General features: G+C 42.1%; 1 protein-coding gene across 1 annotated transcript in view; it reads left to right on the top strand.

The window, feature by feature from the left end:
• NCEH1 (neutral cholesterol ester hydrolase 1) overlaps positions 1 to 18,513 on the top strand; it is a 42,117-nt gene extending 23,604 nt beyond the window's left edge. The window contains exons 2-5 of the mRNA XM_021702616.2: positions 3,188 to 3,416; positions 5,441 to 5,510; positions 15,514 to 15,685; positions 17,618 to 18,513. Coding sequence (XP_021558291.1) covers positions 3,188 to 3,416; positions 5,441 to 5,510; positions 15,514 to 15,685; positions 17,618 to 18,235 — 1,089 coding nt within the window. The 3' untranslated portion in view covers positions 18,236 to 18,513. The remainder of the gene's footprint in view (positions 1 to 3,187; positions 3,417 to 5,440; positions 5,511 to 15,513; positions 15,686 to 17,617) is intronic.
• Positions 18,514 to 19,414: the final 901 nt, after the last annotated feature.

Below are 19,414 nucleotides of genomic sequence, written 5' to 3' on the forward strand. Positions count from 1 at the left end.
GACCCTTGAGAGCATATAAGGGACCATGGCTAATGGAAAGGTGGTCTCAGGTCCATCTGCAAGACACTCATGCAGCCCTTGCCACTTTTATGCCTTTATTGGACTATGGAATCATTCAGCTGCTCTTGCACTAGTGGAGGCCTGAGGAACTCTCTGAGGTCATTTGAGGCACCATCTTCTTAGACATACCTTGCAGCCACTCTTCCCTAGGGTCTTGCCTCCTTCCAAGGTTCTGGCTGGGCATGGGGCGTATATCTACTGCTTTCAGATTCCATAGACATATCTGGGAGTTGCTGTGTCTCAGGGGTCTCTTTTGATTGGATTTCAGATATCAATCCATACATTCCTCACTTCATCTCCAACACTTTCTCCTCCCCTCTCCCACTACTTAGTTTGGAGAATCATTTTCTATTCCAGGAGACTTCTTATTCATCATGTGATCTTCTAAATCAGTGTCTATTTTTTAATTCTCCCAAGGATATAGGCTTTGAAAATCAAAAGTATGAAGTCACTCCTGCTTCTTTGCTATTTGTTCTCATACCCCTTCCCTGAAGTAACAACAACAGAAAGACTGGGATAGTGAGAAGAGCTAAGGGAGAGGCACCTGGGTGGCTCAGTCATTAAGCAGCTGCCTTTGGCTCAGGTCATGATCCCAGGATCCTGAAATCGAGCCCCGCATCGGGTTCCCTGCTCAGCCAGGAGCCTACCTCTCCCTCTCCCGCTCCCCCTGTTTGTGTTCTCTCTCTTGCTGTCTCTCTCTCTCTGTCAAATAAATAAATAAAATCTTAAAAAAAAAAGAGCTAAGGGAAACAGTAGATATTGGAGGAAAAGGTTAGATAATATTTACAATTTTATCATGCCACATGATATCACCCAGACATGCGAATGTCATCCCATACTGAATAGGACTACCCTACCCCAGCACCGTAGTAATGTGCTGCCGAAGCGAGCACTACCCCAGCACCATAGGTGCTTAGACAGTGATCACTATTATTAACAATAGTAAGAGTGTTTGGTGACAGATTACTGTTTGAGTATCTCTGTTTTCAAATTTTGAAATAATCTTGGTATTTTCTGGAGGATAACTATTTTTCATTCTCTCATTTATCAATGCAATTCCAAACATTAGCACGACTTTTAGCACCTGTTTGACCCTACCTGACCCCCCATCTGCTCATCTGTTTTTCCCATATAAACTGTCCCTTCTTGAATCAAAACTTCTTTTTTTTTTAATATTTTATTTATTTACTTGACAGAGAGAGAGACAGCGAGAAAGGGAACACAAGCGAGGGGAGTGGGAGAGGGAGAAGCAGGCATCCCGCTGAGCAGGGAGTCCAATGTGGGGCTTGATCACAGGACCCTGGGATCATGACCTGAGCTGAAGGCAGACACTTAACGACCGAGCCACCCAGGCGCCCCTTGAATCAACACTTCTGCCCCCACCCCACCCTGGCAGTATTGTGAACAAGGCAGATATTTGTTCAGAAATTCTGTTAGTGCAAATGACCATAAGCTGACATGGCAGAAGTATTTTGGGAAAGATATGGACAAATTGAGTCAAGTCTGCATGCACTCAGAGCATGCAGTGCATAAAGGAAACCCGAGGTGGACTCTGTAAAATGAACAATCTTCTCTAATCTGTCTTGTAAAGACAATTCACCTGTTTTACAGCTTTCCTATAGTTGAAGAAACTCATATATACTTTGTCGTAAGTATTCAGTAATCTTCATTTAACTTAAAAAAAAAAAAAAAAAGTCCAGAAAGTAACACAGCCAAGCCTGTGATTTTCTTCATATTCATTATTTCATGCTTATCAAGCTACTTGTTCTGTGAGAAATGGGATGGATCCTGTGTGTTCTCTGTTAATTGATAATGATATTGAGAAGGGTTTATGTGTGAACTCTAGAAATCTTCGTGAATGCAGTGATTTTTAGCTATGTCCTGGCAGAAATCAATATTCCCCAGTAAGCTGACATTTTACCACAAAACTCAAAGGATGATTGCCTTTTCCCAATTTGACAAAACCTTAAATTAATGGTTCAAATTCTGTGTGTGTGTGAATTTATTTCATATCACACACATTTATTTCATAGCAAGCACATTATCAGTTGTTTAACTTTTTCAATAAATTTGGGCAATTAATAAAGAAATTGAATTATTTTATTAATATTTATTTGTTCTGCTGCTTACATTACAAACAAACAAATATTAATGAAATTACTGGAATAGCTCTTCATGGTTAGATTAATTGCCTGTTGTTCTCATTTTTCATAAACACTGGCCAAAGGTTTGTGGTTTTTTTTCTTTTTTTTTTTTTAAGATTTGATTTATTTGACAGAGAGAGCACAAGCAGAGGGAGAGAGAGGGAGAAGCAGGCTCCCTGCTGAGCAAGGAGCCCGATGTGGGACTTGATCCCAGGACCCTGGCATCATGACCTGGGTGGAAGGCAGCTGCTTAATCAACTGAGCCACCCAGGCGTCCCACTGGCCAATGGTTTTATAATGCAGTGATTTCCAACTCTTTTCATGGCTGGGCATATGTATACAACAATAATATTTTACATGGGACACTGGGGTAAGGGGCTCTCAGGAGCTTGGCTCCCCAGGGGTAAGGGGATCAGTATTACGGCACACCAGTGTGCCTCAGGCACATGCCGGGAAGCCGTATTATGCTGTATCACAGACTTTTTATAGTCCTGATTTCTGCTACTAGTAACATTGTTTCCTTGACCTTATGATGGCATTAAATATTTCACTAATCATCAGTGTTCTGCTTCATATTTTCCAGAAGGGCACTGCTACTCTCTAGCTGTCCCTCTACCCTAGGTTTGAGAGCCACTAGGAGATACAGTATCTAAATTCATGCACCTGTGCCAGGAAAGTTTCCAGTCACTCTTTGACACTTGTGAGCCTCTTGTTTGCTTAATTTCTAAGCCTCCTTGATAAAATGGGACTGATGATACCTGTCCAATGCCCCTCTCAGAGCTGATCCAAGAAATACGATCTCATGTATGAAAATACTTTGCAAATGCTAAAGGCAAAAAGTAAATATAATTTGTTATTGGATTAAAAGTGGCCAGTGAGTCCTGAAGAGTATTGGCAATTGCTTGTAGTAATTCAAACACCAGGAGTTGGTGAGAAAAAGTTGACTCGTGTTCTCCCTCTGTGCTCCCTCCCTTGCCCTGCAGAGCAACCTGATACACAACCTGGGCCTGAGCCATCATCTGCTCGCACTGAATTTTATCATCGTTATTTTTGGCAAGAAAAGCGCGTGGTCATCGGCCCAGGTGAAGGTGACCGACACTGACTTTGACGGTGTGGAAGTCAGAGTGTTTGAGGGCTCCCCAAAGCCAGAAGAGCCTTTGAGACGCAGCGTTGTTTACATCCACGGAGGCGGCTGGGCTTTGGCCAGTGCAAGTACGTCCTAGTCACCTTCGGGTCTTTTGGGGCTGTGGTTTGCCCTGAGCGAGATGTGTGATTGAGTTTGACTTCCTTATTGGGTGAGGAGAGGAGGTCCATTTGACTTGGTTCCCTTGAACAGTCTCAGTTACTCCTATTATCCCAGGAGAATTATTAATAGTGTCCCCTTTTCACACTTGAAAGGGTCCTGTCTTGGATGATTAATTATATGATTACCCTACATAAAGGTTTTGCCTACCTGTTTATTGCTTGTTAATGCAGGCAGACTCTTTTGAAAATATTTCCTGTGACCTATATCCTAGGCTAACTTATGTGAAGTGCTGACGATAGCTTTCAGCACCAAAACAAGCCAAAGTTTCGCTGGGCCAGAATATGAGGAAATTATCTTTTGCCGACTTGTGTTTTGAAAACATTTTTCTATGAAGTAGGACCAGTATTTATGAACATACATGATAACTCATCCACATTTCATCTGCTTATGAAACCAAAGATGAAAATATAAAAGGTATACCACCATTAAAAGGAAACAATGTTGCAAAATTCAAGAATATTCTCTTTGGTGCTTGGTAACTTTCATGAGTTATGAAAGGCAGGCAGCCAAGTGCAACAGCCTAGCAGAAAGCATACCAAGGAGGAAGTAAGGGCCTTATCTCTGCCTGTAATTATCATGGAGCTACTTTCTAGTGTTCAGCCCAAAGCTACTGGCAACCCCTATGGCTCTTTTTTTTTTTTTTAAGTTTTATTTATTTAAGTAAACTGTCCGCTCCACAGGAGCTCGAACTCATGTCCCCGAGATCGAGTCACATGCTCTTCCAACTGAGCCAGCCAGGTGCCCTGGGCATCCCCTAGGTTTAAAGGTAATGACAACTTGTTCTAGTTTGTTTGTGGGTTTTGTTTGTTTTAATGTAGGCTCCATACCCAACGTGGAGCCTGATACAGGGCTTGAACTCACGACCCTGAGATCAAGACCTAAGCTGAAATCAAGAGTCCGATGCTCAACTGAGCCACCCGGGCACCCCTTGTTTGTGTTTTTAAATAGCATTTTTTAAAATGTGACAAAGGCCAAAAAAGTATAACTTTTTCTAGTAATCACATTTCATATTCATTATTTATTCTTTTATTCATGGATTTGTTCATGTTTTCAACAGATGTTTATGGAGTACATAGGTTTGGCCAGGACTGCAGGGTTTCCTGGGGTTCGGGACTTCAGTATTCGAACAGTTATGTACAAACCTATACCTGTGGCTATCCCAATATGTGCTAGGGGGTGAGGATACAGAAGTGAGTAACAGAAATGATTGCATCTATAGTATTGGACACTTGCCAAGTGAGACATTCCCCTGGAGGCCAGGAAGTGTAAGTACCAGGAATGGCATGGATTACAAATCCAGCTGGCCTTGTCCACATGATTTTGATCACTCCTGCCAGAGGAAGAGCTCAGGCTGGAGACGCTATGCAGATGGTTATGTAGTTATTAAAATTGTTTCTGTCACTGCAAACCTTTGGATCCTCCTTCTAAGAAATGCTAAGATTTCCTAAAATTCTAGTTTTTATGTGTTGGCTTTAACAGAATTTGCTGTTCTTTAAATTGGAAGAATGCAATTGAATTGCAGCAAATGAAGGTATTAAAACAAAAATTTCCTCCAAGGAGGAAACTGTTTATTTGCTGTGATTTTTGGAAAGGCGTACGTTTGAAGAGCTACAAAATCAGAATTAATTTGGTGCATTTCATATAGTCTATTATGAAATACATGTCCAGTTAGTTAAAAACACATTCAAGGGTAATCTAATGTGAATTTCCTGTTATTTTATACTAATTACATTTTATCAGAAACCAGATTTAATTTTTACATCTGTATATGTAACCCTATAAATAAGACATATGTTCACATTTGCTTTTTATTAGTTTTATTATTAATATCTTAAGTCCAAGTCTAAAAGTAATCCACAATGAGCAGAATTTAAGAATTGACAGTATTAAGTAACTTGTTTAATACTGATTGTTCCTTTGTCTCTTTTAGAAATCCGGTATTATGATGAACTGTGTACAGCAATGGCTGAAGAACTGAATGCTGTCATTGTCTCCATTGAGTAAGTAATTAATACTAGTCATAGAGGGCACCTGAGTGGCTTTGAGTCACTTAGTGGGTTAAGTGCGCTGGGCATGGAGCCTGCTTAAGATCTCTCTCTCTCTCCCTCTGCCTACCCCCGCACCCACCCCCCCCCCCCCCCCCCCCCCCCTGTGCATACTCCTTCTTTAAAAGAAAAATACGGGACACCTGGGTGGCTGAGTTGGTTAAGTGTCTGCCTTCAGCTCAGGTCATGATCCCAGAGTCCTGGGATGGAGTCCTGAGTCAGGCTCCCTGCTCAGTGGGGAGTCTGCTTCTCGCTCTGCCCCTCCCCCTGCTCATGTGCTCTCGCTCTCTCTCTCAAATAAATAAATAAAAGCTTAAAAAAAAAAAGAAAAATACTAGTCATAGGAAAAATAGTTTTTAGGAAGGGATCTTAGATAGCCATCTACTTACTTTATTTTACAAGCAGGAAAATACAGTGCAAAATACACAAAATACACAAAAGATGAAGGGGTTTGCCCAAGGTCACACAAAATGATTTCTGATACAATTAGCAATTTCTTGAACTAGCTTTATAGCACCTTGAATTCTCTTTTTATTTTAGTTTTGCAAACTTCTGGAAAAGGAATTAACTGAAACTAAGAAAAATACGCAATCGGTTATCTACAGCAAATGATTTTGCTTACTGCCTTTTAAAATTTAAAAACCAATCCAGAGTTGGAAAAGCCATCCCCTGGAGTTCCATTCTGTAACTCAGACCTTGTAAATAGAATGTGTTCAACAATCTCGGTCAATGCAGTTATTGTTGTCATCATTACTAATCGTATTAAGAAGAATATGAGTAAGAATTATAACAATTGTGGTGATGGCAATAATACAAAACCCTGCTGCCTCTTCTGTAGCAGGTGTTGTATGGGTGCTGTTACATACATTGTCTCTCCTCCTTCAGATCCTTGTTCAAATATCATCCTTCCGGCAAGACCTTCCTTGATCCTGCTATTTAAAATTGCAACCCACTTTTCCTCTGTTTCATTTTTCTCCAAAACTGTCATCAACCTCTGAGAGATCATCTGTTTGACTTATTAGGTATTTATTGTACTGGGTTGAAATAGACGAAGTAAGTTCTGCGGAGACAGAAAATTTGGGGATTTTGGCCTGTTTTGTTCATTGTTAATCACTGGCGCCTGGAAACATCCCTGGCAGATAGTGAGCATTCAACCAATGTTTATGGAACGAATGAATAGGAGTCTTTCTTTTTGTTTTTTGTTGTTGTTGTTGTTGTTTAAGATTTTATTTATTTATTTGACAGAGAGAGAGACAGCTAGAGAGGGAACACAAGCAGGGGGAGTGGGAGAGGGAGAAGCAGGCTTCCCGCTGAGCAGGGAGCCCAATGTGAGACTCGATGTGGGACTCGATCCCAGGACCCTGGGACCATGACCCGAGCCAAAGGCAGACACTTAACGACTGAGCCACCCAGGCGCCCTGAATAGGAGTCTTTCTTAATTCTCATATAAATCATTCAAGATAAATATTTTTATATTTTTCTCTTAGATGAGGAAATGAGGTCACAGAGCTAGCCAGTTATATAAATAGAGTGAGGCCTTAAGCCCACATCCTGAGGCCCCTACACTCTTTGACCCAGTGTCCAGCCAGTATTGAAGGACGGACGCTGATAATGCCAAGGGACAGGGCTATGATCACATTGACCACCTTCCACACTCCGAGCTTATCCAGAGCTCCTCTTCCCTCTGCCTCTCTCTGCCCGCTGTTCTTCTGTTCATGGCTCATCCCCTCTGTGTGCCTGCCTCAGATCTGAGACCTAAGAGAATCCTTTCATCTGTAGTCTCTCAGAAGGGCTGGTTTCCCAAGTCATTTGGGCAGCGATGACCCTTGAACATGAGACTTAGAGTCACACAGAGCAGTGCGGCGCCTGCCTCTTGAGCAGATTTGCCTCCTAGAGAGCTCTGGACAGCTCCTGGCTGGCTCTGGCCTCTCCACAGGCCCCCCAGATCACCGAAGGGCCCGTGGTGCAGTTTTGAAATGCAGGAGCCTTCTAGTGAAGGCTTGCATCTAGCCAGTGCAGCTGGCCGGGGGAAAGCAGAGTCTGCTGAAGTAGCTGGGCCCCCTTATGGAGCAAGGCCCTATAGCTCAGAGCTGCGGAACTAGCCTTCCAGTGGTTTCCTGTGTAGCTCTGGCTCCTCACAGGCCTGAGGACGGGGAGGGAGACTGCACCTGCTTTACTTGGCACCATGAGGATTCTCCACACAGGACCTTACCATCCCGGGCTTCAATGGAAACAATGGGCAACATGTCTAAATTCTTCCTCGATGCCCGTCTCCACCTGTGAGCATCTGTCTCCAGTAAAATAGGTGTTCTCTTAAAGTCTAGGCTTATTACACAACATATAAGGATGGATGGGATGTTTTGAAGAAGATCTCTTTTAAATATGGAAGGGACTGCTTCCATCTTAGCTTTCCATTCTGCCCCATGTCGGTGGTACGGTATCCACAAGTTTATCACTGGGAGGCACCACAGCAGTAGGCAAGGACCATTACCCATGACCATCTGACTTCAGGCAAATCATTTAATGTCATGTGCAAACTGGGCTGAGGAATCCTTCCTGTGTGTCTAGAATGTGAGCTACTGGGAAGAGAAATCCTGTCTTCCTTCCTCTGGTTCCCATCACTGAGCTGAAGACTTAGAACATATATGCTAAGTAAACATACTTTGAGTTGGGTTAATGACTGCAGAGAACTGTCATGAGAATTGGTTTGGACAACTGAGCTAAAAGGGCTTTAGATACTCTAAAGCACTAGACAAGTCTGGAGCATTAGTGCTGTAGTCCATAGAAGGGAATGGTCCAACTTACAAATTTATTCATCAGCACCTGTTTGGAGCTCACAGCTCTCTTGGCAGAAATCAAGAGTGAAAGTGGTTAGAATCTAGGCTAGCCAGCCCACAAAGAGCCACATAACCATGCATAGCCAACATCACGTGATCATGGTTCTCTTGGAAAGTATATTCAGAGGTCTACCTTGGGAACATTATTTCTTCTCAGTGCTCATCTCATTCCCCTTTCTTTTATTCCAGAAATATTTATTGAACTTCTGTTATGTGCCAGTTACTATGTTACACTCGGCTAACATCACAGGGTAAGACAGACATAATTCCTGCCCTCATGGAGTTTACAGTCTAGGTGAGAAAATAAACAGTGAACAAGTAATGTTACATTGTGATAAGTGATGTGAAGTAGAAGGCTAAGTAGTAAGGAGGCATCAAACAGGTAAGATCTTACCTAGTTTGAAGGGTCAGAAAATTCATCCCTTAAAGAAAGCAATGTAAAGCAGTGTTTGCACTGAGCTCCTAAAAATGAGCAGAATCTAGTTCGACAAAATGAGTTGGTCATGAGAGTCCAAAGTGGTGTAATGAGAGGGCTTGGAGGAAGGGAAGGAAGCAGAGAGCCCTAAGGGAACAAAACAAGAGAGAAGACAGATGGAGAGGTTTCTGGTGATGACTAAGGAAAATAAGAAAGAAAAGCAGATGATCTTGAGAGCCTTAGGAGGATGATAGACCCTTGGTTCTCCTGGAATTCTACCTTCTAGCAGGGAGCTGTCTGGGGGCAACTTCTCCTTATCCGTGAGGCCCACAGGAGTTAGATGGTGGTGGCATGGCTTAGTTCCTGTGTGGTGTGGCCCTGGGGAGGGTTATAACCTGAGGAAGCTGGTAGGCAAGGGCTGGGGTCAGCCCCAGTAATGGAATCGCTCCCACGAAGCCAGTACTGGGAGCTGGCACATCTCCATTCGTGTTGCTGGTGTTGGCTCACGCACAATTCTGGGGACCCAGCAACTAAGGTAGATAAAGGTCTCAAGTTATAAAACTAGGCCATGCCTCTGCTCAGTTGCTTCTATAATACCATGCTGCTTTTACATATTAATTGCACAAGTATTTGTTAAATAAATGCAAAAGTTCATCTTATACTACCCAAGATACATGGATGTATCCTCATTTATATAATCTAAGAAGGTCCTATTTTTATATTCATAAACCTATTTTCATAAATTTTAGTGCAGGTTAGCTAAACATTGCACCTTTTTACCTGTAGCTTATATAATAAGACACAGTACTGGAACCATAAGACATAAGAGAAAAGAAAGATTTAATTTCTTTTTTTTTTTTTTTAAGATAGAATGCAGGATAATAGCAAAGTAGGCATGTTGGATATTATTAAATTCTATTTAATAAATCTACTTAATTCTATAATTAAATTCTACAAGGCATTTAGGTGGCTTTTTGGGTATGGGAAACTGTTTTAAGTTGTGTTTTGCTTTTAATTAAATCTTTACTACACTCAAACTCTCTGTGTAGATGGAGACCTAGTCCCATTCCACCAAATGTCAGGTGGCCTTGTGCACAGAGCCCTTAAAACTTTACAGAGCTATAAAGAATGTTGCTAAAGTAGACAGAAAAGAAGCTGGAGCACCTATCTAAGTTTGCTGCTAACAGAGTTATAAGCAATGGGATTTTTATGCTGGTTTTAGGTCTTCGAGAATTTCAGGGGAGCGGCCGGTGTGGGGGGTTAGGGGGGTAATGGGAGCTTTTACAACAAGTCTGAGTTGTAGCTGCAGCGCACCATGACTACAAGGCACCCCACAGGTGTGTAGTTCAGTTCCAGCCACACCTGGACTAGAGAAAATGTTTAGCTCTCAAAGTCACACAAGGAGAGGAGGCCAGGAGGAGGAGGCACCAAGCCTACTTGGGCTTTTGTAGCCACCTGGGAGTGCTCTGGCTCTTTATCTACCTTTGAGGTTATAGGCAAAATTTGCATCTGAATGGGAGGAGGTAGTTTAGATCCACATTTAGAGCTTGGGGAGATCCCCACGGTGTACTTAGATAAGTCTTCAATTGTGAACTGTGCATCAGAGAATCACATTGTTTAAACAGATCCCAGTGGATCCCAGTTCTAGGCTCAATCACTCCTAGGATTTTGGCAAAGCATCCTGACCTCTGTCAGTTGTTTTGAATGTCATTCTTACCCAATGGGTCAAGCCTTCCCTAATCTCAGCTCTCCCTTGCTGAATGACTATGGTCAAACTATCGCAGGGGCCGACATCAAAGTCTTTAGTATGCAATTATGACTTTCCATCTACTACTAGAGGAAACAGAGGTGTCCTTGATGTGACCTATTGTCAGAGAGACTTCGAGGGCTCCAAGGAAGGAGAGTGACTTTTGGCTGGGCTCTCCAGAAGGTTTCACAGCGAAGCGGCATTTGAGATGAGACTTACAGGACAGGCACATTGGATGAAGACTTGCTGGGGAAGGGCAGAGGATGGAGACAACAAAGCACTGGGAATGGGAACAGGGAAACTGCTCAGACAACAGTGACAGTATGGCTGGACTCAGTGATATTTCTGAACCTTGGCTGTGCATCAGAATTATTGGGGGGAATTTCCCTTCAAATACAGATATGCAAGACTCCACACCAGATCAAATACGTTGGAATGTTTTGTAGAGAGGCTTAAACCTCAGTGTTTTTGTAAAGCTCCCAAGATTATTGTAAGGTGCACACAGAGTTGAGAAACTCTGAGCTATGCATTAGAATACAAGAAGTGGAGTTCTTGGAGATGTGTCCGGGGAGTGGGTGGGTTAGGAACAATTTCTTTTTTTATGTTTTTAAAGCCATATGGCTTATTACTTGTCTCACCACAGAAAGTGCTATATGACATATTTTATATGTAAAAGCTACAAAATAAATCTTTAAAATTTTGTGTGGAAGGAAGAAAAGTATATTATTAAAGATATACCATGTGCCAGGCACTGTGGGAGGTGGTTTGTTTGAGAATATCGCAAAACCACTGAAATCATGAGACACATTCTGGGATGTCAGAAATCTGTAGTTCTGAGAATTTACTGCTCTGGTGAGGTAATGAGAAAACACATGTACTCATACACATTTATAAGGCTGTAGGTTTCTGAAGGAGAATATTTTCTTTCTTTCTTTCTTTTTTTAAAAGATTTTATTTATTTATTTGACAGAGAGAGACACAGTGAGAGAGGGAACACAAGCAGGGGGAGAGGGAGAGGGAGAAGCAGGCTTCCCCTGGAGCAGGGAGCCCGACGCGGGCTCGATCCCAGGACCCTGGGATCATGACCTGACACCGAAGGCCGACACTGAGCCGCTCAGGCGCCCCAAGGAGAATATTTTCTAAGACGGGGGTTACACGTGGGTTTTGAAGTCAGTGGTGAATTCACCACACAGCTTTGCCCCATACGAGCTGTTGTAAACAAGTTACCCCTCCTTGAGCCTCACGTTCTCATTCTTACACCCACAAGTTTGCCCTGCGATTTGGGTGAAACACATCTACAGAGTACTTGGCAGGGGGTGGGGGGGGTGCCTCACCTAGCAGGAATAAGATAATATTTATAGAGTGTACGCATTTATTAAATTGATTAAGCTTCATTCCTGGGTTCACAACCAAATTTTGCTAGAAGGAGGTGTGTGCAATAACAGATAGGCAGAAGCCAGCTCTGCAGAGTTATCTATCCCTGCAGTGAGCTGGGCAAATTAAGACCATATTTGCCACAAATTCAGCAGGTGCTTCAACTCAAGATCTATAATTTTGAAATTTAAAAAAGTCAGAATCCTCTTTTCATACTTTGCAGGAACATATCTTTAAATAAAAGCATCAGATAAATATATTTGTTTATATATATAAGTAAATATATATATTTATATGTCTATACATAAATATATATAAATATATTATATATATTTACATATATATGTAAAATTTATTTATCTTTGGCTCTAGCACTCATAAATTTTCTCCTGACTCTGAGTTTTCTGTGTCTCCAAAAATATTACAGAACTTTTGCTGTACTTCTCAGGTCAATTTCAAGTTACTTTGAAGGCTTATCTTACACCAGGTGACCTCAGAAGTATATAGTCTCACTCTATTTTCCAATCTATGAAAATAGTGTCCCTTCTTATTGAATAAAACTAGAGAAAGTTTCCAGCTTAAACAAAGATAGGAGGGATTAGGAGGCAGATCTTTAAGGGTACCAGGAAGACTCTATTATGACCTGTTCGTTGCTTACTTTGTTATCTGAGCCAATTATTAATCGACTGATAAGACTGAGGCAGTAGCAAGGCTTTTTTTAGATTACCAGTTTCCCTTGATTCAAAGTCACGAAGACCTTTAGGGAAACAACATCCGAAGATTCAATTCATGTGTGTATACTGGTAGAATATGTTCTGACATCCTGGGCTACCTGGAAAACAGTTTATCATGATATATGGAATCTTGCTAAGACAAAATAGCCTTTATTGTCACATGTCACATTGACTTTATTGTCACACTTGTGACTTTATTGTCACATGACTTCATTGAGTCATGAAGTGCATTTGTTTTTATTTCATTGAAAGAATTAAGAGTTCAGCTTGGGGGTGCCTGGGTGGCTCAGTGGGTTAAGCAGCTGCCTTCAGCTCAGGTCATGATCCCAGGGTCCTGGGTCAGTTTCCCTACAGGGGATCTTATCTCTCCCCTGATCTCCTGCTTTCTCTCTCACTGTCTCTGTCCCTATCTCTGTCTCTCTCTCTCAAATAAATAAATAAAATCTTAATAAAAAAAAAATCAGCTTGGTAAGGGGCGCCTAGATGGCTCAGTTAGTTGAGCTACTGACTCCTGATTTCCGCTCATGTTGTGATGTCTGCGTTGTGTGATTGAGGAGCCTCATGTAGGGCTCCACTCTAGGCGTGGAGTATGCTTAAGATTCTGTCTCTCTCTCTCCCTCTGCCCCTCCCTCCTCTCTCTCCCTCTCTCTTAAAAAAAAAAAAAATTTCAGCTTGGTGAAACTGAAGTTGAAAATTGAGATCTTGTCCTACAACTGGGGGTAAATGGAATCCTATGAGATGGCGCCATCTAGTGGAAAAAGTGGTGTAATCCTACTCCTTTCACTCATTAACCAATAGTATAGCAGGCGCTGTAGGACGTGATGAAATTCAACGGGAGAAAAACACATTTTGGATGATTAATTGATCCACAGATGGAAAAATAAAAAAGAAGTTAGAAAAATCATTTAGTCCGTTATAAGGCAACCACTAAGGGAATTTTTTTATTGCATTTAGAATTTTCAAAATGCAGTCATTCTTTTGTAACCAGATCAATGATCACTACTTCTTGGAGTATTTCACAAATATTTGTCCATTTGATTGTATCTGTACTGAATGTCAAGATACTTAATTAACTAGTTGGATATTAGATGGGGGAGAAATTAGTTTCCGAGAATAAGTATGTTAATTATAAAATAGAAATTAAAAGACCTGAGTTCTTAATATTATTAGAGTTTAAGTAATTAGTTTCTATCCCACCTTGTTTTTATCTGTGCTTTGACTTATTTTACAAATAAAGTAACTTGGGGCGCCTGGGTGGCTCAGTTGGTTAAGCGACTGCCTTCGGCTCAGGTCATGATCCTGGAGTCCCGGGATCGAGTCCCGCATCGGGCTCCCTGCTTGGCAGGGAGCCTGCTTCTCCCTCTGACCCTCCCCCCCTCTCATGTGCTCTCTGTCTCTCTCATTCTCTCTGTCTCAAATAAATAAATAAAATCTTTAAAACAAAACAAAACAAAACAAATAAAGTAACTTGTAGGTGCCTCGTTTCTTTTGTCTGCAAAAGGAAGGTGTTAATTCTCAAAAAGGGTTTACTGTATGCATGATATGTGCCTAGCACATGGATGGATACTGGGAACACAGTGATGAATAAAACACAGTCTTGATATCAGAGAACACACTTTTTAGAGGAAATACATAAAGAAATCATTTTAAGATGAGGCAGAAAGAACAGTAATCTACCCCAGCACGTAGAATTATCAAGGAGTGGTACCCAGCTCAGCCCTGAAAGTGAGTGGAGTTTTAATCAAGGAACTCTACCTGGAGGTGGCCAAACCCTTGCATAAGGATTAAAGGATGAGTGAGAATTAAGGAGGAAAGGAGGAGGAGATTGAGAGGATCCTCCAGGCCCCGTCTACCAGCAAATACGGATTTGTAAAATGATATTATGGGTGGGGCGTTTGACAAAACTAGGTTCTTTGGAACTCTTAAGGGCATAGGAATCCTACAAAGTATACAGAGTAGGGTCCCAAAGGGACTCTGATATTACAAAGTGGGGTGATAGGAGAAGCCTCAGAAGTGTCCCAGAGGGCCTGTCCTGGCCATCTGGCAGACTTGGCTTCCTTTTTGCTGGTTGGCAACTAGCCTTTCAGTTCCATCCTCCCAGGGAGTGAATTCATTGCCTGGGTTTCATGTCAGGCTGGCATGACCTCTTCATCGGAGTACAGTTTTACTATATTTCTCAGGTAAATCATGAAGGATACCATATGGAGCCATTGAACATGAGACTAATGAAATGGTTAATGTTGCCAGGTCACCTTCTAATCCATCGGTGTTGTGAACTGGAACACTGACTTCCAGAAATAAAATGTCAAAATCTATTGTGGTTCTACCCATATCTTAATAATCAACACCCAGCTTTAACTTTGAAATTTTGTTTTTCCATGGGGCGCCTGGGTGGCTCAGTCGTTAAGCGTCTGCCTTCGGCTCAGGTCATGATCCCAGGGTCCTGGGATCGAGCCCCGCATCGGGCTTCTTGCTCGGATGGGAGTCTGCTTCTCCCTCTGCCTGCCACTCCCCCTGCTTGTGCGCTCTCTCTCTCTCTCTCTCTGACAAATAAATAAATAAAATCTTAAAAAAAAAAAAGAAAATGAATGGTTCATTTTTATATTTATTTTATTATTTTTTATTTTTTTTTTTTAAGTAAGCTTTGTGCCCAGTGTGGGGCTCGAACTCACAACCCTGAGATCAAGAGTCATATGCTGTACCGACTGAGCCAGCCAGGCGCCCCTTTATATTTATTTTAATTCCTCACTTGCTTATTTCTGTGTCAAAAGAGCCAGTTTCCCCTTAAACCTTAAATGGCCTATAAAGACTTGGTGAAGTCCTTAAATGAATACAACTTTTGTCTTCACAGATACAGGCTAGTTCCAAAAGTTTATTTTCCTGCACAAATTCACGATGTTATGCGTGCCACGAAGTATTTCCTGCAGCCGGAAGTCTTACACAAGTATTCGGTTGACCCAGACAGAATTGGCATCTCTGGTGACAGTGCTGGTGGGAATTTGGCCGCTGCTCTGGGCCAGCAGGTAACAGATACTGCCCTTCGGTGCTGGAGGTAGGAGGGCGCCGGCTAACCTCCTGCAGACAGATGGACAAATATTCTCCACCACGTCCGGCAAAGGCGTAGCAGGTGGGCTGGTCGGTAGGGGGCCACGTTATTCAGAAGCCTGCACTTGGAGAGCTCTCAGATCTTTTTGAAGTAGGAAGAGGGGTCAATGAAAGAAGTGTCACCTCTCAGTCCTTGGAAAGGCCCTGATTACGATTAATATGAAAAAAAGGGCTACTATTTTATAGGGCTCTCTTGCTGCTCAGGGATATGCATGGAAATCAAGTATCCCTGGCTTCTTGTCCATGTTGGACCTGAAAAATGGGGGTCTTTGGGCTTAAATTCCAATTGCTAAGATTGCTTCCTTAGAACTTTGAGGTAAATGGAAAAGTTAAAAAGCATTTCCCAGAGTTGTTTTTTTTTTTTTTTAAATACAAACGAAAAAAATTAAAATGGGTCAGCCACTTCGAAAGTTATCCCACAAGTTCATCTGAGCTTACCTGGTTAAATTCTTTGAAAACTATCTAGGTCTAAGAGCACCCAGAATTTTGGGCAGCTGCATAAATTCAAAGATAAGTACATTTTCTTCCTGTGATGGATTAAATAAGTTTAGAACACCAGCTCTGTCTTCTCGCCTCCAAATTTCTTTTGGTATTCTCAAATAGCATCTACCTTTTTATCTGTGGTGCACCTTGGTTTCTTCTCCTTTGCTACATGTATGTAAAGAACTTTGTTCTCTGGTATTGGCGGGGTTGCTGTACCTGTGTCCAAATGTGGTAAGAAGAAACTGCTGAGGTAGCAGGGCGAGAGCATCATGGGCTTTACAATGAGAACTGGGATGGAAGCCAGTCCCCCTGCTTTGAGAGCTATAGGGCTTTGGGCAAGCACCTTAACATCTCTAAGCCACAGGAAAATGAGGATAATGCCATCTGATTGCAGGGCTGTTGCCAGAACTTAGTGAAATGATGTATATACAATTCCTGGCACGTATCAATAGTACCATTAACCGATCATTTCCTTTTGCTTTGGCAAAGCAGTTACATCTTCCCTGGGGATGGGGTTCTAAACTCTGACGTGAAACAAAATTGTATGTGGCTAAAGTGACATTGAAGATTGTTTAGTTGCCTATGAAACACAGTGACCTAGTTGGCTGCCTCTCAGAGGTTACGTGAAAATATGTATCGTTTTAGACACAGTTCTAGTGTCTAAAATGAGGCAGTATGTTCGCATTTTGCGGGGGTTTGGGGGACTTGAGATCTGCTGAGGTAGGAGATGCATTCACGTTCCCATTTCAACCTCAACTCTTGGGCGCATGCTCATTAAGGAGAATGGACGGCATGTTGCCAGCACCATTTAAATTCTCTCTCACCCATTTATGAATACTAACTGCTCGTCAGAGGAGATGTCCCGAGGTCCTTCTCAGGCACTTTGGAGTCCCATTGTCTGTTCCTTTAGCTTTTCCTACCCCTCTCCTCTGGAAGGGTCAGACTAGTTTGTTTCTCTCCAGGAAGCCGTTGCCTTTTGGGGCCTTGCAGAGAGTACTGAACTGAATAAGGTTCACACGTTATCCATCCGTCTTACCCCGCAAGGTGTGCTGGCACCAAAGAATAGGGACAAGTAAAGTGTGCGTGGGGGTTTGAAGACCTAAGGGGTCGCATACATCTGCAGGGTCCACTCAAATATCATATCTTTCTTAGTAAATATCCAGCAGCTTGATTGGGGTGGTGGTAGTGGTCAGTGGTAGGGAAGTTTTATTCTTCAAGCTACATTACTTAGTCCCACGGCTGGTGGAAATTTCATACTTCTACCCTTTGCTTGATGCGAAGTAAGGCATCAAGCTACTCTACAAGGTGTGGCTTCTGTAAAGTGAGCCGTGCCAAAAGAAATAATGTGCTTGCTCCCTCTTCTCCAGTTTACTCAAGATGCCAACCTCAAAAACAAGCTCAAGGTGCAAGCTTTCATTTACCCGGTTCTTCAAGCTTTGGATTTTAACACACCCTCTTATCAGCAAAATGTGAACGCACCAGTCCTGCCGCGTCATGTTATGGTGAAGTACTGGCTGGACTACCTCCAAGGCAACTGTGACTTTGTCCAGGCAATGACGGTGAACAACCACACGTCACTTGATGTGCAAGAGGCGGTTGCCCTCAGGGCCCGTCTAAACTGGACGTCCCTCTTGCCCGCCTCCATCACAAAGGACTACAAGCCTGTCGTGCAGACCACTGGCAACGCCAGGATTGTGCAGGAGATCCCTCAGCTGCTGGATGCCCGGGCAGCCCCACTCATCGCAGAGCGGGAAGTCCTGCGGCACCTGCCGAAGACCTACATTCTGACGTGCGAGCATGACGTCCTAAGAGACGATGGGATCATGTATGCCAAGCGTCTGGAGAGCGCGGGTGTGCAGGTGACCCTCGACCACTTTGAGGATGGTTTCCATGGCTGCATGATTTTCACCAGCTGGCCCACCAACTTCTCAGTGGGAATCCGGACTAGGGATAGTTACATCAAGTGGCTGGATCAAAACCTGTAAACAAGTGACATTTCTAGAATGCTTGAGCCCCTCCTGACCTCCCGCACTTGCTTTGGAAAAAGATGCGCCTTTTCGTTGACTGATTTCCCCTTGTGACTTCTGAGTGATGGAATCTCTATTCCTTGCATACCTTACGTTAATTTAATTTTTGGAAATGTGTCTGACTAACGTCCATACAAAATGTCTGAAGCTGGTTCTCCGAGGGGGCTAGCGACTTTGTTCTTTTTGTTTTAGCCAAACTACTACCAGTACTCACGGCTGCAGAGAGCAGGACGAGGAGCTGAAGTAGCTTTGGGTTCTGTCTTCATCAAGAAATTCTTTCTAGAAGACATTCTTCCAGCTGTGGATGACATAGTGACCCTTAATGAGTAAAGAAAATGTGGGCTCTTCAACTTGCTAGGGTTTGCTTTCAATTCAGAGCAGTGTTACTTGTGTGCGTGTAAAGGTCCGTGCTGGGTACCAAGTGACCTCTGTTCTTTATGGATAGATGGTCCTGTTTCCTATGGGAATTTCACCAAAGGTGTTCTAGCAAGGACAAGCTTCTCAAATGACTTTCTTCCTTTAGAGCGTTAATTTTACCTGATAGCTATCTGTAAGTCCAGTTGGATTAGAATGATACTTGAAAGTTACTTTTTACCACTATTATTAGAAAATATAGAGTCACATGGACTGGATATCTTTACATTGTTAAGTTTTTTGGTTATGCTATCTCCGTGGGGGTGATCTTCTGGGAGTAAATTCATTTAGCTGTAGGATAAATTTTCCATTACAGAACAAGTAAAATAGACAAATGAACCAACCTATTTATTTTCATAATGAATATTTCTGATGTAAATTACCAAGAGCAGTGTGTAATATATTTGGCATAGTCAGAAAAGAAGATACATTTAATACTGAAATTATGAAAAATACCTTTAGAGGGTCTAGTTTATTCTTAAAAACTCAATTTTTTCACTTACATGGCTTTAAAATGGGGCTATTTTGGTATATATAATGTATTGTTTATTTTTTAAGTTACTTAATGTTAATATATGCAGCAAACTTAAGATTTTTCAGAATAACGTCTATAATGAATATTAAAAATAATATTTTTAAAAACAACTACCTTAGAATTATATCCACATGTAATTTTATGGAAAGAGGTAAAGTAGCTATTAATACTACTGCACATTAGGCTTA

This window comes from Neomonachus schauinslandi, chromosome 1 (genome assembly GCF_002201575.2).
Source record: "Neomonachus schauinslandi chromosome 1, ASM220157v2, whole genome shotgun sequence".
Taxonomy (NCBI): domain Eukaryota; kingdom Metazoa; phylum Chordata; class Mammalia; order Carnivora; family Phocidae; genus Neomonachus; species Neomonachus schauinslandi.